The sequence below is a fragment of the Chrysoperla carnea genome, chromosome 1 (genome assembly GCF_905475395.1).
Source record: "Chrysoperla carnea chromosome 1, inChrCarn1.1, whole genome shotgun sequence".
NCBI classification, from domain to species: Eukaryota; Metazoa; Arthropoda; class Insecta; order Neuroptera; family Chrysopidae; genus Chrysoperla; species Chrysoperla carnea.
Window position 1 is genome coordinate 36413132 of NC_058337.1, and position 24925 is coordinate 36438056.

General features: G+C 29.1%; 1 protein-coding gene across 1 annotated transcript in view; it reads right to left on the reverse strand.

Moving 5' to 3' along the window:
* Positions 1-238: 238 nt before the first annotated feature.
* Positions 239-24925, reverse strand: part of LOC123303108 — a 386779-nt gene continuing 362092 nt past the window's right edge. The window contains exon 7 of the mRNA XM_044886253.1: positions 239-465. Within this exon, the coding sequence (XP_044742188.1) occupies positions 239-465 (227 nt within the window). The remainder of the gene's footprint in view (positions 466-24925) is intronic.

Sequence of the window (24925 nt, forward strand, 5' to 3'; positions counted from 1 at the left end):
TAATATAATTACCTTTTTTTGTAACTGCTTCAGCTCTGTAAAATCACCTTCCCAGAGCTCTACGTTTGCTGAGATCTATAGTTTTACGAGAAATAACAAATACAACATATTTTTATAATAATATTTTTTTATTTATTGAAAATTTGTTGAAATTATGATTTAATTACAATACTAATAGAGAACACCTACATTACATTATATCTTATACATTACTATGCATTCTTTACACTCTTTACATTTATTCATCGTGATCGCTTACATCGTTGTCATCATCGTCATCATCATCATTTTCCTCATCAACATTATTCAGATCATCATCATAATTAATATTTTCATAGTGGTTAGCATCATCATCGTCATTCTCGTCAAAATTACAATTATCGATATCAATCTGAAATTCTTCATTTTCAACTTCATCTAACTCCACCAAAACAATGTCCTCAACTGTTAGAGGTGTTGGATCACCTTCAAACCAAAGAGGTTCGAATGTATTATCATTTATAATCCAACCACATTGTTCTGGTGATAATCGGATGCAGTTAGACTCTGTCGCGTTTTGCCACATAGACGTGACATAAATGGTTCGCAAAATTTTTTGCTGCAGTGATATCCAACATTTAGAAATGAGAAAAATAATAAAGAATGATATTATTGCGGGTAATTATACTTACGGCATTACGCTGTAGCATCATATTATAATCTTCTTTATATTTAGCTTTGAGGACAACAAATTTTCCGTAACAAGCGGAGTGATAAGCAGCATTTTCCATCGTCGCAGGAAAATCAAGATCACAATATTTATGATTTTTAAGTTTTCGAAACATAAACATACGTCTAGCTTTCTCAAAATGTGCCTCATCAAAGGGTATCAAATTATCACCACTTCCACACAAAAAACACTTCGTCATGTTTGTTAATTTGAATTATTTTTTCACAAAGAAATTACAAAAATACTCCAAAAATAGCACGTGCTCGAAAAATATGCGTGTGTACTGTTGCAGGGCTAGCCTTCAAACTGACACGTAGGACGCTAGCATCGGTCCCAAACGGCATCTCTATCTATCTTTATTCAATATTATGAGATCTCTCTCATCTACATAGATGAAGCATAGACCCATCTATGACAATGAGCAACAGGAGGTCCCAAAAATTACTTGAATGCAGCGTACCTGGGAAAAGGAGCGTTCCAGGTGTTTAGCAGAACCATAGTCGTAGCATTCACATATTCATTCCATTCAGTAATGTACAAATGGCATTTTAAATCTAAATGACAAATATATAAAATGATTTCATACTTTAAAATTAACAAAATTTTACTTCAGAATGAATGAAAGTGATTAATAAGATTATTATGATAAAATAAATCCAATAGGTTTTATATATAATAGCATAGGGAATAACAAAATATAAAGTGTCGTGCCAGGCATTAAATCCTTATATATACCTGGCACTTGATTTTTTTTTACTATATTAATATTTAAGGAATAATTTGGCGTTAATTGGAAGGTGTTAACGAGTAGGTATAGTTAGTACGCGCAGAAAAGATAATTGAACGATCCGTGCCAACTCGTAAATACCTGGTAAACCGAGGCACTTGATAAAATCTTTTTTGATAATGATAAATAGAAGAGTTTGCCATTAATTTGAAGGTGTTAGGCTGTAGGTATAGTTAGTACATAAGAAAATTCCATTTTCAAAAATTTTGAAGATAAAAATAACCGCGCCACGCCTGGCACTAAATGATTTCTGTAATGCCTACAGTTAATTATATAGGAAAAAATATATTTCATCCAGTCTGCTTATCGGCTGGCTATTTTACGGTGGGCTCTTGCTCTATGACATAACATGATATTATCTTTCACTTACATTAAAATATCTCTATTACCTTTAACTTGTGATAACTCACTTTTATTAAATGAAAACACATAAAATTTTGACAAAAAATATAGATTGACAAATTATTAAAAGATTTTTGCACATTCTTAAAATTTATAGCAAACAAAATCGATGGAAAAATTTTAGTTTGCTAGGTGACTTAGGTCAAAATGGTCGTTTTTTTGTTACACTTTTTTTGGTTTTACCTCTCAATCAGCAAACAAATCAAAACGACCACGTGCGATAAGGAATATAGTACCAAAAACTATTAGGTTATCAATTATCGTTAGATTTATTTTCTACAGTTGATTATTTTCTATTCTTGTTCAATATTCAAGTTTCTTATAAATAACCAAAAAGAGGCTCTCACGCCAATAGAACGTATCTGTAAAAACACAAATTTTGAGATCGAGAACAACAATGAAATAGCAAGTTAAGTACTCAAGTCAAAAGCTGAATGTTTTACCTTTTTCAATATCAGATTTTAGAAGATATAATTTTTTTTACTTTGATCTAAAAAATTTCATCTGGGTTAAAAAATTTTACTTTTGGAGTTAAAAATAATTTTTTAAACGGTACTTGGTGACACTCCGATCATGCAGTATTACATTTTGAGCGAGATGGCATCAAAAAATTGCATTCCAATATTTTATCTAAAGTCATAACTGATAACTTATCGTCTTATAGTGTACTTTTTGTAAATGAATGCAACAACTAATGCCCATGTTTTTCTTTTCTTTTTTAAACTACTTTCTAGAAACACCTTATTGACTTTAATTACTGATTTTGTTCCAAACACTAGACTGTGTTTTCCTAACACCCATTGTTTTACATTTATTCCATGAATCCAACCTAATTTAATTATAATCTATTTTCCTATTTTCACAAATCTTTGTATAATTAATTACATGTCCATTTCTGAATAATAACAACAAATTTTGTATTAAAGTCATGTAATTTTAATAAACAAGATCGCAAGCTTATGTACATATTACAATAAAAGTCCGAAAACATGACCATTAGGTTTATAGATTAAGTTCTATTTAGCTTTTCATAGATACATATGAAACGGTTTGATAAAGATTCAAGTTAACTCAAACTAACAAATAATTTAATTCTTGGATTTGTAATGAAAAGAGTTAGTTACTCATCCATAGAAAAGAAATAGGATCGTAAACGTGAAAGCTACAAGTATAATAGGATAATTTTTCTGAAGCTCGAAGTTTGAAGTCAAAAATTGATTATAATGAGATCAAACACCTAAACAACTATATTCCTATTCCAACCACTATTCTGCATTACCCCCACAGTACAGCATACTATTCCAGAATTTTGTACAGTGGGGGTAATGCAGAAGATGTGGTGATTAAAAATCGATGGATGATCAGCTATGGCGACGTTCGGACCTAAAGAAATGGCACTCAAAAATTTCGGAACAAAGTTTCCCAAGCAGCGTTGAAAGATAATAAGTTTTACTTTAAACTGCAAAATTTTTTTTGCACAAATCTAAGAGAAATTTTTATAGCACAAATCTAACATTATTTTCTTAAAGAACCAATATTTACAACGAAACATGAATATGAGCTTTTATTCAGGCGTTTCTATAGGAAAGAAATACTTATTCATAAACTAAATTTTATTTATGACCATAAAATCTAGTTAATTAAATTGTTCTTGGTCAATTAGGTGGCTTTCGATCTGGCTTCGGTCGTGGTGGAGCTCACTGCGCTTGCATATAGTTCCCATTCGTAAATACATATACTATGAATGGCCCCGCTAAACACAACCTAAACTTCCATTTCTTGGTCAATTAGACGGCATAATAGCATAAATTTTGTTAAAATTTTTCTTGGACCTAAAAAATTTTTGTACGTTTCCTGAAAAAAACAATCGAAATTGATGAATATTATAATAATAAGTCGCCACAACAAAAAACTTAGATATTAATTATAATTTTTTGATAAATTCTTCTGTTTGATAAATTCTAGTGTTCATAGATGCTTTTAAAATTTTGATTTATTTTATTTTCGGGCTATTCTTTTGAGTAATCTTTAATAATATAGTTGCTGAACGTTCCTGTAATAATTACGATCATTAAAAAAAAATTGTTATTCGAATAGGTCTAGCCGGTTTTGAGCCTTACCTAGAAAAGCGAATAGCTGTATATTTGTATGTAATGTAAATCAATATACAATGCACAGACTTAGATAAGCCTGTATTGTACATTGATTTACATTGAAAAATACTAGCACTTTTTTTAATAGATTAAAATAAGGTAGGTTATTCATTGATAACTAAATAATTTATTTTTGATAGTTATTTTCTTAATTAATTAATTTTGAGCGTAAAAACTTTAATAAATAGTCATCTTTATATCATTTTTATTTTACATTTACGATACAGATTCCATATAAACAATTAACGAATAATCATATTTTTTATAAACCGAATAATTTATACAATTTTTCTGTATTCCAGTTTCTTAAAAATAACCTGCTAATAATATGCCCGTTGCCGCTAGATGTTGCTATCATGAGAGAGAAAATATGTAAAGTTGTCAATGTACAGCGATACTTTCATGAAAGACTTGATTTGTTTATTTGAGTAGTTTTAAGTGAAGGATTATCGGGACTCGATACAAACGTTTACTGATATTCGGCCTAGTACAGTAACATTTAATTATATAATATATTTATAAATTCAAATAGAAATAACGTTGGAAATGCTATGCATATATTGGTATACAATACTTCTACCATTCGAGATGAGGGAAATCGAAACGTTATGCTTTACTAATGTTTATAATATTACTGTCTATTCAAATACCTTTAGATGTATATAAATAGATTTCTTGTACAGAATGACAAAAACCTGGATCTGATTAATTTCCTTTAAAATATTAGAGAATACTTTATTAACTTTTCTTAGTAACTCAAAAATAAAAAAATTAGTTAATTAATATTGTGCTGATCGATTTGAGACAATCTATATCGAGAAGAAAATTGTTGCCTCCCAGCAGGCGTTTTAACAGTATGCATTTCGTGCCAAATAAAATAACAGGCTCTAGAAGTCTAAGTCCTTAGAGCAAAAATAAAAGAACTATTTTCTTAAAATGTTTCTTATCCGCTATTAGCAAACATTTTTATAGCGTGCAAGATAGAACAAACGTTTAAATATAAAAAATGTTTCCCTCTATTTAAAAATAAAAATGAGCATGATCATTTTCCCGTATGGAGGCAAATTAGGGCAAAAATTTGGAGTCCATTTTTCCCAAAACTATAAAAGATAGAGAAATGAAAATTTGAAGGTAGCTTTAACTAGTACTTTTAAGTACTTTAAGAACAGTAGCATGTAGAAAATACTTTTCGAAGTTTTCAAAACTAGAACAAATGGCCGTCAAATGTGTTTGTATTTTAAACTTCTTCATTTTACTAAAATTCAACATTGTCTATACGGGATATTTCAACAATAAATAAATTAAATTATTTTCACTTGTTTTTCTTAACTTTTAATTTAATTTATTTTAAATTAGCTAAAATATTTATAGAATTGGATAGGTAACCTATTCTTTTTGAACTGTTTATTTTTAAAAGATTTCTTCCTTGTTTATCTTTTAAAAGAAATTTTTTGTGGATATCACTACGCCAGGCTGATACCTACTGGTTGGCGATACCCACAATACTTCTGTGTATGACCCTATTCAATATTATAAGATTGCTTATGATAACGTTTAGCGTATTGAGCACCATACAAATTTCAGCTTGATATTTCTTTTCGTTGTTTAAGTTGTCGTTTTAACGCACGGGCGGACAGACGAACGGACCGGTCAGTTTTTGTGATTATATATTTACTTTAAATACTAAAAAATAAAAAAAACTTTTAACAAAAAGGAAACCGACTTCAAAAGAAAAACTTTTCCAAAATAAATTAATATGCATTAAAAGTAAAAAAATTACGAGAATATAATGTAGTTAAAATTATTGTTATTTTTGGAGTCGGTGTCAGTCAAGGAAACAACTCTGACAGAACAGTTTGCTACATTAGCTTGGCTTACACTGAATCCAAAAATAACAATAACTTTAACTACATTATATTATCGTTAGATTAAAGATTCATCGAGATCGGTTGGCGTGATATTGAGTAATTCGTCCCCTTGCCGTGCATACTTAATGCGAATTTAAGACTTATATGGTTTTCTCACGGATGCCGTTGTAAGAACGGGAAGCACCAGCTATCAAACAGATAAAGAATCATCCAAAGCGGTTCACCCAGTCGAAAGTTCTGAAGTAACATACATAAAAAAAAGTTCATTGATAACCTCCTCCCTTTTTGTTTGATGTCGGTAAATAAAGTTTGCAACTAAATAAAAAGTTGCATTTATGTGGAAAGGGTCTTAACAGGCATTATTGAACTTTTTTGTTTATGGTATTGATGGCACCCACTCTTACTCCCCCAAGACACTCTGTACTCATACATGATGTACAAACACATATAAGAGAATTCACACACACATTATTCGTATTTATTAAGTAGAATCCTTTGAGAAGATAGAACTCATATTGTTTAAGCCAAACAATGCATTCCATTTATTAGTTTCCGTAATGAAACAGATATTCACACATATATTCTTCTATCTTCCCTTAGATATTCTACGTACCTCCTATCTACCAGCTAGCTAGCTCAGTGTTGTTACCTACATGAATGAAAGTACGAAACAAATAAATGGATTTTGGTGTTGTGATATGGTTTGACGTCTTCTGGGTATTTGTTAATTAAATATTTATTAGATGACACATATTTATCATTAAATCATATATTATCGTAATTCATGGCCATATTTTTAAAATGAAATATTTTGAACGGTAAACGGCTATACGAAGGTATTATAAATGGAAATTGTCATATTAGGAATCTTTTGTAGGAAAATTGTTCTAATCTTTTTTCATTTATTTACTAACAAAAATTACATAGACTCGAACCAAAAATTATATGAATATTATGAGAGAACCAGGATTTATCTATAAAGTGGAAATTTGGAAGCATACACAAAAAGTAAAGTTGTGGCTGAATGTTTTATCACCATTGACCTATATAAAACGCATGTACATTTTTTGCATATAAATTTGTGCGCATATAAATTTGATTGGCTTCTAATAGGTTTTCGTACTAAATTTAAAAAATTGGCTTGGACGTTACATCATTATTTGATTATACCAACAGAATATTATTATTTTTTTTAAATATTAATAACTTTATGTACTTTTTCCTTTTTAGAAAATCCATTCAAATTTAGCACTAAAACAGTGTGGAGTTTTATCGAGTTCTAAATGACAACAAACCGTGCCATACAATCATTTTTTCAAAAGCAAGTATTTTTGTATAAGTTTAGATGTTTTTGTATATGTAAGCTTACGTAGCCTTTCCAATAGCGTGACCGAATGTATAATTTTAAAAAATTTATTTAAAAAAATATTAATAATCCTTATATTAGTTATCCAATCGATTTATTCTAAGTGGATAAAAACCTATTCCGACACATCGGCCAAAGTATAGGCATTACTATCCACTCATCATTACTGATCAGTGATTATCTTATTCTGTAAGGAATTCTTACAAGTCAGAAAAAGTGCACTTTATATTGCCACTTGCCAAAATCCGGTGCTTCTACATGGTAAATTTGAAATTTGTCATGAAGAAGAGGCTGTGATTTCGAGACAATTGTCGCATATAAATAATTTTTACGGAAATTTTAACAGTTTTATATTTTACATTCAAAACAATATAGTTGAAATATACGAATTAATATTTTCAAATGTACTAATTAAAATCAAATTCACGAAAAAAATTCTATTTAGATAATTAGGGTTTATTGATTATAACAGTTTTACAAATTAATATAATTCGCGTCTTTTTTCGCATAAATCTTATCTTAGTATTTTGATCCGCCTATTCGAAATTTGAAATATTCTTTTCCATATTTTCGGTTTAGCTAACAAAATTTTTGTTAAAGTATTGATACATATTTTAATTGCGAATTCTATCGTTTGTTCAAATTGACCTAACAAGTTTTATGACCACTAATTTTAAGTGAATTTTTGGAAGCTATGTTTAATTTCAATACAACTATAGCAATAATTAATAACAACAATTAATGATGATTATTTGTATTTAGTGGTATTGTTTTTTTGTTAACTTTACAAACATATAATTATAATGATTGTTATTATATAAATATACATTTATTTGATACAATATTAAATAATATTTTGAAGTCATGATAATTTAATGATAATGAAATGAAATATATTTAAATAAATATTATCGTGATTGTTTGATTATTATTATTGTTATTATTGTTTCATATTGTTTACTTATTTATTTTGCTGTTTATATTTATCTATCTATAGATATATGTGCTATATGTTGATATTGTATTACAATAATACACAAAATATCTCAAAAATGACGAGCAAAACTAATAAAACTCCTGTAAGACGATAAATTATGCTAGATTCCGACTTTAATCGGATTCCAACATTTCAACTCTTGTAAATTTTATCTAACTCTATCATCCATATACCTACCTAATTTATTCCTTGTGATTGCGAATTTGAATATATCTGATTCACGCAGATTTTCTATCGATAGCTATAATTGAAATTTTAGTGGTAAAAGTTACAATGTCTCGTTTAGTGGTAAATGTTAAAAATATTAAAATGTCTCTAGAAATTTCGGTGAGCTTTCAAAAAATTACCAATTGGCACAAATAATTTGAAAATAGATCGATTTAAATTCTGAGAATCAAACGTTTGATTATTTGTGTATGAAAAATATTATCTCGCCAAATCACCAAAAATCCAAAAAATTCCAGTTGTAATGCTTGAATGCTTTAAGGGTTGAAAAAATGTGAGTGATGAAATCTACGCAAAAAGTAACATTTAAGTATATTTCGAAAAGTCATACTCTCCAAGGTATTGGTAATTGGAATATTTAAGGTCAAATTTACTGAAAAATTGGACGATTTTGAAAAATTAATTATCTCGTACAATTTTTAAAAAATTTAAAAAATTTTGAAAATAAAAAATTATTTCAAGTTATTTGCACAAGAAATTAACGAAGTTATATTGAAAAGGAAGTTGCTCGTATGTTTGAATTTTCCACGCAAACTAAAATTAATGCTAGCCGCTTTCTAATTTACTTTACTTAGGTACTGACAACATACTCAAAAATTTCTAGCAGTTTCGAAAATATATTTTTAGAAATATTGCAATTTGAATGCAAAAAAATTTTTTCATAAAAACCATAAATTGGTTTTATACTTAAATAATTCGAAAAACTATAAAGTAATAAAAAAATTTAGAGGGGAAAACCTTAAACACTTTTTTTTGTAACTTTATTTGAGTTATTTAACGATACAGACTTTTTCTTCGAAAATTTTATCACTATATCAATTGCAAACTCATCGCTGCTCGGCAAACTCATAATAACTTCTGCACTCGGCATCATATAACATCACTTTTAAGCCACTCGAGATCATATAGGTTTTGTTTATTGGTAGCTTGTCTGCTTCCCGTTAAATTTTCAAGTCGATTGGAGGATATAGGAAATAATTTAAAGGTATATTGTACTAATTGTCTAGAGATTTCAATGAGTATATCATTTAAGAATGACATCTCTTACAATTTTTAAGCTTTTTCCAGTTAAGAATATTTGCTTGATAATCGAGTACTTAACAATTAAGTTAGGAAAATAACGGAAATTTTCTACTTTTGCAATCTTTTCTAACGAAAATAAAGTGTTCAATTTATTCCAATAATCAATTTTCTAGCAAAATTTCAAATAATGAGTAAGACTAAACCTACATTTAAAGAAAAAACATTCAAACATCTGCAAATGATGAATATAAGTCAGGTGATGATGAATCTTATTCAAAGCGCCTTTTCTATTAGGTATTGTACCCTGTTTTGAGATACTTTGTATCATCGTACATAATATATAGAATATTTATTGTATATATGATATCTATAACCATGACATAAGCTGCCATCATCACCGATATTATATTGATAGCTTGAAGATAATAATATATGTAGTTTTCGCTTATTTTGATCAATTAAATATTCGTATCAAAAGTTTGTTCGAACTTTTGGATTTTGACTTGATTAGATATTCAAATAAGATATATGTTTTGTTATTTTAGAAAAGCATTAATAATATATTATGTTAAGATTTTGACTTGAAGGCCTATTTTAAATTTCATTTATTTTAACTTCCACATGTTATTGTAATGAGTTCGAAAATTCAAATCGAATTTTTTAACATATGTATAAGTTTCATGGTCTGAGCAATGTATTAACACCAATTTTGGATTAATGTCTGTGTATACCTACGCACAATATGTTCGTTCACTCGTAAATATTTTGTCCCTTACGGTTTTTCTTGAAATAAAAGCTATAACGATCTTACATTTGCACCAAACGTTGCGTAATAACATCAATTAATCCTGAAAAGACAAAAGCAGCTTTCACTCGTAAATATTTTGTCCCTTACGGTTTGTCTTGAAATAAAAGCTATAACGATCTTACATTTGCACCAAACGTTGCGTAATAACATCAAATAATCCTGAATCCTAACAGTAAAAAATCAAAAAAATAATAATAAACAATTATAATAATTGAAATGTTTACGAATAATGAATGTTATGCTTGCCGGGTGTTGGAGCAAGCACCTGTTGTATTCGAAGCGCATGTTTAGCATCTAAGCTACGCATATTTGTTTTGAAAAGAAATATATCTTATATATTTAAACGAGCAATTCTTGTATATATATATATATATATATATATATATATATATATATATATATATATATATATATATCAACGATCTTGGAAATGGCTCCAACGATTTTCATGAAAATGAGTATGTAGGGGTTTTTTGGGGCGATAAGTCGATCTAACAAGGTTTCATTTTTTCATGAAAAACTGAAACGTACATCGCAAAATATGACTCTTCCTGACATCTTTTGGTGTATATCGTAGTTAATGAAATACAATGCAAATTATAACTCTTCCTGACATCTATTGGTGTATATCGTAGTTAATGAAATAAAATACATTACCGGGACATTCAAATTGGTATTTGTGTGGAGACATTTAAAACGGTCTTCTATTAGTGATAAAATTTGTGTCTTTTTAAGAATACCGAGCAAAGCTCGGTCTTCCAGATATTTAATTAACTAAGCCAAAAGGGTCGTGCTCAGCTTACATGAACAGCTTACTTAATTATGTCTTCGAGTATATTGGAAAAGATATTGTAATTATGATTCTCGAGTTATGATACAAAATATAATTAACGATGTCTCATTAATTTTACATTCGGCGGTTTTCAAAAGGAAAACCGTAAAATAGAAAGAAGAAACTTAAATGAAATAAATCGTTACCATTTAATTTTTGTTTCAATTTATACAGCTCAGCTGGTTAAAAAAATCCTGCCAATATTGTTTCAAAAGCTTATCATTCTCGTTTTTTATAAAGTGTGGTGGAATTGTGAATTTTTATGAGAGTAGTAAAGATTTTTTTTGTCCTAACTTTATTTTGACTGGTTGGCAAACAGAAGTTTCCAAACGAATGGCATCTGTATTTTGTAAAAATCCGTATATGGAGGTGCTGATATCAAACCTTAATTTCCTCAAAATTTAAGATTGAACGGTTAGCGAACAAAAATTTTGGTTGCACAAACGTCCACACACCGTTGCCTAACGAAAGGTATTTTCACTACCAAAAAATTCCCATTTGAGAGTGCTAAAGAAAATTTGAATTTTTTCATAACTTAAAATTGAAGGGACAAATAATTTTCAAACGAATTACATCAGCATTTTATGAAGTTTGAATCGGAGGGTGCTGATGTAAAAATTTTAATTGTGTTATAAGTTTCAATTACAGGGAGGACAAACGAAAATTATGAGTGGACAAATGATGTAAAAAAGAATCTAATCAACAGTTTAAGAAAATTCGCATTTGGCGGTGCTTTTTTCATACGGGTCCTAAATAGAAAATGTGTAAATGTGTATAAAATTAATTTTATATTAGATAAAGATGAGATATAAAGAATTTATTGTCAACTTTTATACATCCCTATATATGATAAAGGAGAAAGTAAGAATGTTTGTTTGTTTGTTTGAGTATTTATTCCGGTTTCACGAAAAAACTACCGAATGGTTTTGAATGAAACTTTACAACAGTATAGCTCATACATCAGAATAACACAGAAGCTATAATTTATAGAGATCTATAAACACAATAATCTGGCATTTTATAGCGACATCTATGATTATCATTTTGAAATAAAAATATCAATTTCTGTAAAAATAATAAATGTAAAACAATTCATGGCCATCTTTTCTGATATACTCAATGAATTATGACTATTTTACATTTAAAGAAATTGAAAACTGTACATATATTTTACCTGTGTAAAGCAATCCCCATCATTATTTGGGGTGTTATAGAAGGGGGATAAGTGAGGGCAAGGAAGGTGAAGGCTATAACGTAGTGGTCTTTACCTATCTTTACTTTTAAACCTAGTGAAGCGGACGGGTATTAAGCCAGTTATATATGAGTATCAAAATGTGTTCGCAGATATTCCTTAATTCTAATAATTTTATGTTATTCTAGTTTGAAGTTGGTAATAGTGTAGATATAAATTGTTAATAATGTATATTATTCAGTTTTTATAAAATATTATTTCATAAATTAATGAATTATTCATAATTATTATCCCAATTTATCCGTACTAGTAATATGTATAGTAATGCTAATGATGAATTTAACGAGCATGTTAAAAATAATGCATAATATTTGATTTGAATAATTATATATATATGGAATACTAATTTTGGCATATTCCATTCATAAAAAGAGGCGAGAATCATGAAAATATGTTAGCAAGGGGTATTGTAAATGAAAATATTTTGATATAGCTAGCAAAATGATATTAGGAAGTATTTGGTGAATGGCGCATTTTATTCTGTTTCTGCTGTGGCTATTTGTTTTTTCAGTAATAGCAGACATATGCTCATATCATATGCTAAGAGGAGCAAGACAGCCGGGGGACAATACAAACCAAATTTTAATAACATTTTTGCTAGCAATTCAAACATTTTTAATTATAAAACATTAAACTATTTTACTACACGATATCTCTACTTTACTGGTTAAAAATAGTGCACATAGCTCCTTAACTTCTGGGTTTTGGACAGAAGTATATAAACGGCACTTTCGATTTAAAATTATTCAAAGAATACGTTCTTAAGTTTGTCCATCGAGTCACGAGCACTCTGAATAAATAATCTTTTGAGAATGGATTGAATCTATAAAGTTATTTACCCTAAATACTGGAATGAAAATTTGGTTACTCTAAATACTGGAATGTAAATTTGGTTTATTTTATCAATTTGAAGAAATCATAAGTGACCGAACAGTGATACTGTCAACATCGTTTACGCTTTAACTATTTCATTTTGTGTTTTTTCATTGTTTTTCTGTGTTAAATTAATGTAAATTAATATTTAAGTCTCGATAAAAAAACGTAAAATTCGAAATGATTTGTCAAAATTTTGAGTGATTTTGAGAGTTAGTTCTTATTTTGTGTTATAATATTACATCGAACTTTCATAAACAATAAAGAACAATTTATTTGAAGTTGAATGAAATAATATCTTTAATTTCTATATATCAGCAAAACAGCGAATATCGCAATAGGTTTCGTGGTAGAACTCACGTGATTGCAAAATTAAACTAGTGAGCTCGCTGCCATAGCCGAAAATAGTACCACTTTTTTATTTTTATTTCTCATATTTTACACTACTCGTTTATTTTCAAACTTGATGGTGTGCTGCCAGAGTGAATAAGCTTGTTGATTCTTACAAGAAACCATGGTTGATTAAAATGGATCGTATTTATAAATTAAACTTTAAATTAACTTCCCTTCTATTAATGCCTACGTTTCTTTAGTTAATTTCAAGTTTTAATTGAAAAAAAAAAAAATTTTACTTTAAAGTTGCATTGAGTGTTAGTCTTAAGTAAATTTCTAAAACTGACTTGTTTTATAAATAATTAATTCGAAGTTTTAAGTGAAAACTAAATTTCTCAATGTCTAATATAAACAATTTTAATTTCTAAATAAAAAGTTTAAAATACTTAATAGTTTTACGGTGTCTCTTAAAACTATTTAAATCAATATCTTAAATGAAATTTATATTCCGCCGGCTGTTAATAAACATATGAAACCTGTCTGTTACTAAACATATGAAATATGTATTAAGTGAATATTGTACTCCTAAAATCGAGTTGAATGTTATTTGAATTTATTTAATTGAGAAAATTTAAATTTATCCTAGTATTTTGAGTTAATTATTTCATCAGCTGTAAAAACCAACTCAACAAAAACCAACTATAAATATCGTGTTAATACTAAATAAATAAACATTTATATTACATTGTTCTACTATTGTGCTTTTGATTTTGCCCTGAAACCATGGAAGAAATAAAAAACATGTTCATGCAAATTAAAGAAGAAATAAAAGAAACCAACGAGAATTTAAAATCTAAATTGAATATTATAATTGCGAACCATATCATGAAACCAAAATAAAAACAAATATCATCTATCAAATTAAACTACAGCTCGAATAATTGATAAAAGTTTAACTTTCTGTTAAAGTAGTAGACTATCACGTGACTATTCAACTAATCAACTAGGCAATTTGTATGATGTAAAGGTAAAGCCTAAATGCTATAAAAATATCTTAAACTAGGCATTTTGTGTGACGTAAATGTAAAAAAAATGCTCTAAAAATATCGAAATAGCGTCAAAAACCAAAGTTTTTTTAGGTTTCTTTTGGAAAGCGGCGTAAGGTAATGCTTTTTTTTCATAAACACAATATGTGATAAATTTTCTTCATGATGAAAGCTTTTTTGAAGCTCATTTACCGAATAATTTTTGTTCACTTAATTATTGTGAGTTCTTCCATAAGGGACTATGGTATAAATAACAATTTTAAAAAGGAAATAATTCAAAATTTTGTTCCAGGAGGCCCCTGTATTTATTGGGATCAACAGCAAATAAAAATGAATACTTGTATTTTAACTAACACTAGACATTTGAAAAAAAACATATACCAGGAATCGAACTCGGGTCTCTTGAACTCATGCCGAGCGTCATGCCGAGCGTGGTTCTAGAATTAATAGAGAATAAAAATAACAAAAATAACCCAAATAAACAAAGCAAACCGAAGATTGGATTTTGTGTTATAAATGATGCTTTCACTTGAAACTTATAAACAGATGTTAGTATATAAAGTATAGCTACAATCCAAATAGAGAGCAAATAATAAAAAAGTCAGTATTGTGTAAGAAAATCAGTGAATTTTGTTGATTCAGTCTTTTTTAAATTCCAATTTTTCCAGAAAGTAGGTAGTTTGCAAAAAGTAGGTATTGACCCCTGTGACCCCCCACCCGCTTGAATCCGCGCCTGAAGCGTCCTAACCAACAGGCCATATATATTGTTCAAGTTAACAAATTTTTATTATTTTTGTAGTCATCCTTGACTTATTTATTTATTGGAAAGCATTGGAACAAAGTTCCTTTCGGCAGGCTTGGAGGAGGATTCTCCCGCGCTACCGAATTGAAAAAATGCAAGACTAAAAACGTAAGAAAAATATATAACGTAAGTGTGTTAGTCGTATACACAAGCGAATAGTGTATAATATATTCAAAAATAACAACAATAACTTTTCTATTCTATATATGCTAAAAGGAATAATTTTTCACCAATCGACTCAAAGTAAATTTAAATTATCAGTATCGAAAAATTTCATTACCAACATCGCAACCCCCCGGAAAATCGAAAAAACACATCTCAAAATTACGTTTTCCTATTATATCCGTTCTAGTTCTGCGCATGCTAGAAATAGGGAAAAACCACCCAAAAATAATGATTTTCTCATGTATACATGCAAGAAAAATGGGATTTTCAGAAATCCAATCAAAATAAAGTCTAATTTATATATAAAAATAAAATAATACCAAATGTTCTCGCCTGTTATTTGTTCACCTATAAGTTTATCCAAATATTGTGCAGTTGCCAAGGACCTGGGTTATCAGAGCGACTTTAAATAGACACAATATAAAAAAAAAAGTGAAAACAAACAATTGACTGAGTTAATTGTTGAAATACCATGTATAGTCAGTGTTGATTTCTTTATCACATAACACATACAAACATGTGACACATATACATAACTGATAATCAAGTATAGTACATATTATAAAATTTCCGCCTAATTGGCGGAATGCCCTCACTGGTAAACAGTGATATTTACGAAAAAATGTTTCAAACAAAAGTTGTTTAATTTTTAACGGACGGACGGACGGGCGGACGGACAACCGGAAATGGACTAATTAGGTGATTTTATGAGCACCTATATGACAAAATTTTTTTCCTAGCATCATTATTTTTAAGCGTTACAAACTTGGGACTAAACTTAATATACTATGTATATTTCATATATACATGGTATAATAAAGAAAAACTATAATTAAAATTATTTGAGTAGGAAATTTCATATTCTGCCTGTATCGTCTAGTTATAGTTAAGACACCTGGCATGAATCCAAGAGACCCAGTTACTTAGGCATCTTATCTTGATGTTTAATTTGTACACAAAAATTTAGTACACAAACAAAAATCACTTTTATTTCAGTTTGTGTTTATTAATAACGATGTTATGGGCATTTAAACAATGATTTTTTATGTTTTTTTTTAATCAAATCGACGTTTTTCATAAAAAAAAGCAATGCATTGAATGTTTATATTGCGATTTATATCCTAACTCAACAATACAAATGCATGGAAACTGTGTGTGAATCCTTTTGGCAATCATTTTCTGTCAAATAAATACGAAATTCAATGCACTACCGTACTAACTCTATCAACATTGAATAAAATTGATTGATTTAATTCAATATGTCCTCTTTCTAAACGCATACTTACCTACCAACACAGTACCTATAGTGGTTCATTAATGAGTCTATTCAAACCTTAGTGTTACAAAATAATAATGGGACAATTTTTATGGTATTTACTTTGTATTACTTTCTTTCTCGTACAACATTCAAATATTCTACGAAGAGCTTAATTTAAGCTTAATTTTTATATAATGTCACAAATATAAAAGTTGTACAATTAACGTGGATTTGCTATGGTTGATTAAATGGCGTTTTCAAGATAAGGATTTGCGTAATAATTTACAGCTGTTACTTGCTGCCAGTTAATTATGCATATTTAGACCACCACGCAGGTTACTTTTAATGACAATACAAAAAATCAAAATTTAGTCAAATTTTTCTGTTTTTAAAAAACATATTCCTCACATAAGGAATTAAATATCTTCTTCGAATTAACGTCAGAGAAACAACAAAGGACGAGAGAATATAATTTTTCCTGACCCGTTTTGAGGCTACATATATTTATTCTCCTTGAGAATCCTCAAGGAGAATAAATATATGTAGCCTCTTAATAAATATAAAATCTTATATTTCAACATAAATTTTTCCGACACAACGGGATACTTTCACGGGATTTAAAGTTGGTTAAGTATCTCAAGTCACCAACAAATAATATGTCGATTTATTACACAATTTCTCATAATCTAATTAGAGTATTTTCAGGAAGGACTGGGCTATTTTTGTGGGATTAAAAACTGGACTTTGTTACTGATATGATTAAATGATTTCGATTTTTTTAGGAAGGTAATGAATAAAGGAAGATGCAAACAACTACATCTGATTTTATAAATTCGTCGAATTTAAAAAAAAAAAAGGAAGATAGGTTTGATCCTACTGAACATATTTTGATATGTTTTAGGTTACTGAGCTGCTGGGATGCCAACTTAATTTTTTCGGAGTAATATTTTATGCCGTTTTTTGGGTTTTGTATGTAACACGTGGTATATACTCTCCAAGGCCGTAGATTTAACATCAGAGGCCCAGCGATATTTGCACACTCGGCTAGGAGATGGTGGACAGTGACTGTTGGCCATATTAATTTTACTCACAATGTATGTTAAATTAGCTTGTACACATCCAGACCTTATAAGAAATGCTCTTTAGGTTTCGGAAGTTTTACTGTGTAACGTTGGCACTATTTCGTATTTCTATGTAATAACTATCCCGCTCGGTTGGGAAATTTCAACTTTAAAGAAAAATGAATTTTTGAAATGAATTCTATAAACAAATTACTGATACCTTGGGCTTTTTGAAAATAAAATACAGCTTACGCTACTCGCACATAATGTCGTTTTATATTGGTGAAATAATTTTTAAAATTGGTCCAATTAGTTATTATTATTATTGGAATATACTCTTCAAGATCTTTGATTAAATGCTTTTCATGGAAACACATCGTATAAATTTTTTTATTGGTTGTTTACTTTTTAAGTGCGATATAACAAGGGCGCTATTTCGTTTTTTTGTACATAAAATATGTATAATACGAAAATGCCCCTCAAGAGGTTTGATTTAATGTCCGTACGCAAATAATTTGTCTTTTAAAATTCAACGGAAATATAAATTTACAGGTAGATATACTTGTCCTCCTATCAGGCCTTGCCCTTCAATAACTTTCTTCCAAAATAGAGACTACTGTATTGCAATAGTATTATTACATATGCATAGAATTACATCTACAATAACCCTTTGCTAATATAGATTTGAATTATCATTATCAAAATTCACTTAGATTATTAGTGTTTAATCAATTGTTTGGAATACATATGGCTACATAAATTTACTATCTTACTTGTACAGGATGCTGGAAGTACTGCCATTAAAAATACATATTTTTCAGAAAAAATTTTTTTTCTCATTCAAGACTCGTTTGATGTTATTAATAATCAATCATAACAATCCTCTTCTCTGGTGGAAGTAATCGGTGAAAAATTTCCACCTTTATGGCTCCACAGATTGTGCAACTCAAATGAAATTTCAATTGGGCATCTACGTCGCATAACAAAGATCCCGCTTCTTTATAAATCATTGCCGCCCTTGATAGAGGCACTTTGAAACTAGCAAATAAGTGCTGTATAGTACTATTTCCATATATAAGTAAATTATTATGTCCCTAGGTAATTCTAGAGCTATTTTGTGTCATTCAGATGCCGTCACTTCATATTCACTAAAAAATCATTAAAAAAAACCGACTTCAAAAAAAAAAAAATTCAAAAACAGATTAAAATGCACTAAAAAGTAAAAATAACGAAAATATTATGTAGTTGCAATTATTGTTATTTTTGGAGTCGATGTCAGCCAAGTTAATGTAGCAAACTGTTCTGCCACAGATGTTTCCTTGGCTGACACCGACTCCAAAAATAACAATAATTGTAACTACATTATATTTTCGTTACTTTTTACTTTTTAATGCATGTTATTCTGTTTTAGAATATGTTTTTGAAGTCGGTTTTTTTTTTTGTTAAAAATTTTTTTATTATGTGTGATGGACATTATCCGATGCTACTTTTAAATACTGTGCACTAACAGATCCTCTTTTTTAGTTAGGGAGTAATTAAGCCCCATAATAAGGGTAATATACGTATAAATTATTATCTAATTATTGTGATGAGCTTATGATGAGATGAATTTGTCACAAACTATTTAATTCTGGATCTTAATGGTCTCTTCTATCTACTTACTTTTGTTTTGCCGCTAATTCGTCTTGAAATTCAAGAATTAGTTGACGTGTGAACACAAGTTTTTTTTTTGCTTCTGCTCACAATTCTCTCAGATTATTAACTTAATAATCAATCCTAAGTTATAATCAATCTTTAAGTTTTTCTTTCAACATTAAGAAACTGGATATTTAGAAAATAAGTTGAGTTGTAAAGAATTTTGTAGAAGTAAAATACGAATTTTTGTAACATTAAAAAAAAAATATGTTGCCAGCCTTGATCTGAGTATCTCTTGCCTACGACACGCTTGGTATGTACCTTCCAAGCTTCACATCTCCGTTTTTATATAATATTTCCCCTTTGCAGAGTTTAAGTCATTTAGGAAAAGTTATTTTCAGCATCCGCGATGTTGTATAGGTGAACCATAAGAGTCATATTCATCGTATATGTATGCATAATCTGATTTGAATTTTTGTAACATCCTATACTTATTTATTAACTAATAACACATAACTAACATATAAACAAATAGATATGTCATCAAATCTATGTTCTGCAGTAGTTTTGTTGTATAATACCAAAACAATATTCTGTATAATTACCTGTTGTACAAGGTCATTCTTTTTTATACAAATGGTTAAAACAATCTCGTGAGCAGTAGAGGTCCATCACTATAGTATCAATGTAAGCATTAGTAACATTACAGTACTGAGTAGGGCTATTCACAATAAGTAGTGTTGGTATGACCAACTAGTATGGGCCTAACGTGGTATGGGCGTTAGTCCATACCACGTTGATTACCAAATCAGTATGGCGTTCACACCGATACTGCCGTAGTAAAATCCACAAAAAATTTCCTATTGTGTATAATATATATAAAGCCTTAAAACCCGTGGAAATTTTGTGGTATAAAACAGAAGGTAGTTGCTGGGAAGTTCATATCCTTAACAAACCGTGGATATAGTTATCAATAAAACGTTAAAAAAAGTAAAGTAAGTAAAAAAAAAAAATGAAAACCCCGATCAATTCGAAATACCTCGGCCGAATGTTATGAAATTCTTTTTAAATCATATTGTCGTTAATACACTTCGATCGGTATCTCTGCGAAGTCGATATCATTTTTTGTTCACGCGATATCGATCAGGATAAAATTTAAGAAAAAGCTTGCACACACACACACCCATTTCTCCTCTAAATTGGTGTTAATGCCTTGCCCAACCCGTCACGTAAAGATATGTTAAAAATTTCGATTTCGGACCCATTAAATGCTTGACTTTACCTCAACCAACGTATCGGTTTTCAACGCTGTGGCTCCATTTGCAAAGGCTGTGCATAGCCATACAAATTTCAAAAAAGCGATTTATTCCTTACTAACTTCATCCAAATTGGCGAAATGAATCCGTTTAAGCACCAATCAACGTTGTATGCAAGACATGATTGGGAAACCTAAAACACACTATAAATAGTGTTCTAAGATTCATAAAACAGACTTATTATACACGCCTACCCGTCATCGTTGACCTACGATACAGTGCTATTCTACATTTTATGGAAAAATGTGACTAATATTACATGGACGTTTTACGTTCCAAGAAGTGAAGAGTTTTGCTGGTGTGGTCATGAAATAATATGTCTTTTAAGCTGTAATGGTGAGTAATAATATGTCTTTGGAAGCATCAATTGGAGGATTAGAAGTATAAATATTTGATACTACTGAATCTTTTTATACCAAGTGTATCTAAAACATATCAAAGGTATAATAAGTTTAGTCTCAAGTTTGTAAGGCTTAAAAATATTGATCCCGCAAACAAAATTTTGGTATAGGTATTCATAAAGTCACTTAATTAGTCCATTTCCGGTTGTCTGCCAACTCGATAACTCATAACGAAAAGACATACCGAGTTGAAATTTAATAGCTTGCTTAGGACGTAAAAAGTGAGGTCGAGTTCGTAATTGAGCAACATTGGTCAATTTAGTCTTGTCCGTAGGAACTATATTGTAAACCGTTAGAGATAGAAAAAAAGTCTACGTGTAAAAAAAAGTTTTTCTTAAAAAAATAAACAACTTTTGTTCGAAAAATTTTCGTTAACATGACTGTTTACCCGTGAGTTAGCAAATTATACATAGTGCGTGTTATATGGGAATATCAGTTACATATAGTACGTGTTATATGGGCGTGCCATGTATGTGTGTATGGCTTTCTTAAAGTGGCTATCTTTTTTTTACTTACATGACGTAAAAAAACAAATGATTGCGTATTCAGCACTGTCTATGCATTGTATTTCAACAATTAACAATTCAATTGTGTCAATTGTTTGTTTTCATTTGTTTCAACACACAAAATTCAATTTTTAACACAAATTTCAACGTTTATTTGTGTAAAGAAAAATGCTGAAGCTCAATTTTCAAATGCTCACTAAGCCGAAATTGTTACAAATTAAAAAGTATTTTTTCACGAATTTGATGTTGTAAATGTGTCAAATCACTCTGTTTCTGTACATATAATATAATCAACACAGGTAGATATAGCTATATTACAATTGTTAAGACATAATGTGTATGTTAAATGTAATTTACGTTTCATGAAATAATCTAATTTCCTTATGAGATAAACCAAGCTAATTTATTTGTTAAGTAACTTGTATATGTGAACAGAACACTTAAACAATTCTATAGAATATTAGAAATATAAACAACAGTAGTTCAAATACCATCTTACTCCTATGCATCTGTATAACCTTTGATGTTTATTCTTCTTGATATTACATTCTCTTATTGCATAATAAACAAAATATTTATGATATTAAGTTATTTATTTTTTAAAGAAAGAAGTTTTTACAATAACAATCAAAACAATCAATACTGTGTACTCGTTACAATCGCATTATATCAAATGGGTGGAGCATGAAAAAAACTAGATATTTTTTTTTACTTATTTTTTAAAGAAAATTTTAATTTTAAGTTTAAACGCCAAAACTTATTGTTTTTAAAGCCATAATAATCTTAGTGTTCCAGTTTTATTTACCATATTATTGAAAACCCAGGTTTTGTTTTATAATAGTCCAGTTAGCAAGTTCAAATTGGTGAAATATAGAGTCATAAAAATAGGTGTGATAGCGCGATGGGTTCGGAATGCTGTCTAGAAAAATGTGTTTTTAGCGCATAAAAATTATCAAAAGTTATGTATTTCGCTTTACACCAAAAATTTACAAAAATAAGTGAAAACAAGATAACAGATTGAACGATAAATATTTAGTTTTCGATTTTGTCGCAAAAAGTGGAATTCCTGGTCAAAAATGGCATGATGTTTGGAAATTCGTGACAGAATTAGTGTGATGTGACATCGAATTCTTATTCGGCGACCAAAAACACTAGATTTTATGGCAAAATAAGCATTTCAAAAAATTTGGGCTACATATGCCTCTGCTAGGGCTCAATGACCCTATCTGGCTAGGTTAAGTTGGCTGAAATTCCTTGGGGTCTCATTTGCACGAAAAGTTTCATTAAAAACAGTGCCGTTTCCCCACTGTTCTTATACATTCCGGCTTATTAGTCTTACTATAAGCAATATTTCCCGATGTTATTAATGAATAAATTATCCACAAACCAAGTGTCAAAAAATTCCATATGGGCTGATCTGCCATACTAATTAGTTTTTCAAATGGACAAATTTTCTCTAATGATATAAGATTTTATTGAAATAGACTTAATGAGGTCTTTGTTCTAAGGTAGTTAAGTTTATATTATATACCCTTTTATTACTGGAAAGATAGAAGAAAACTTTCATAATAATTTGTTTTGAAATAGTTCTTTTGTAAATGGGTTTTTTTTTGTTAAAAGTTTCTTTATTTTCTGTTATTTACTGAATATGAAGCACACGTACCAATTTACCACTAAAAAAAACTCATCGAAATCGATTGGCGTGGTATTGAGCTATTCGTCCATTTGTCGCACACGTTTTTAATGCAAATTTTAAAATTATATTGTTTTCTCACGGATGACATTGTCAAAACTGGACCAATTTGAGATGGGACCACACGGGAAGCACCAGCTTTCAAATAATAAAAAAATCATCAAAATCGGTTTACCCAATCGAAAGTTCTGAGGTACAGGTGAGGAGATATAATTCACGGTATTCAATTTCTGCCAAATCTATTTATATTAATTTCAAAATAATGTTTCAAAAAATTGTTTTTTTTTATGATAAATAACTAAACAATTTAAAATGTTATTCTATGTCTTATTTGTCAACGAAATCGAATACCTATACATTTTTGTTAACTTCAAGGCTAAAGGCCAATCCAAGATAGAGACAAGATTTTCACTTTGGAACAAATTATACCCTCTACGTGACTAGCCTCAGAAGAAATTAGTGTCCGACCAAAACTGGAATTTCTACCGAAACCGAATCTTCGGTGTTACAGAAGATTCGCTTTATTGTCACTCAATAAAGCATTTCTTCGGTGTAGAAGAAATGCTTTATTGAAGATTGGCTGAGGACTTTTAGGACATACTGTCTGTGTAGCACCTGTTTATATATTTTATTTCACTTGATTTTTCACAACATATTTAGAATAAAATCTTATCCACATTACAATTTAGCTACTAAAAGTAAGTACTTAAAATTAAAAGGTACATTTAGAATATTATTAGATAGTTAAGAATTGTAATTAATTTAATTCATTATACTGTTATTATTATTATTGTTAATATCATAGAGTTAATATTTATTCATAGGTAAGTATCCACATACATTATTATGGCTGTATATATTTCGAACGGGCAATAATAATAATAATATTTTAACAATAAATCCCGTAGGATATAATTAAAATTGTTATCAACCGTATGGCACATTTGAGATACTAAATTATGGTACTAACTTTCCCTTTACATAAGTAACCAACTAGTTCTAACATGTTATAATAATAACAATATTACATAATTGTACATGATTAACAAAATTTATTTATACCTCATAATAGGGGAAGATAGTACAAGATGATCTTATTGGGTAAAATGATTATTTTCCATTTTACACTAAAACTTACGATGTATTTTAATAAAAATGTAAATTATATTGATGACAATAAATCAATATAATTTACATTTTTATACCATGCATATATGTAATATGCAAGGTATATTAAGTTTAGTCCCAAGGTTGTAACGCTTAAAAATATTGACGCTACGAAAAAAATTTTTTAGGCAATAGAGTACTTAGGGGTACTTTTCCCCACAATATTTAATTAATACTAAATACAAACAGTTAAGAGGTAAACTTTTAAAGTTAACAGGGAGGTAAAGTTTCAAGAAAAAAAAGCTAT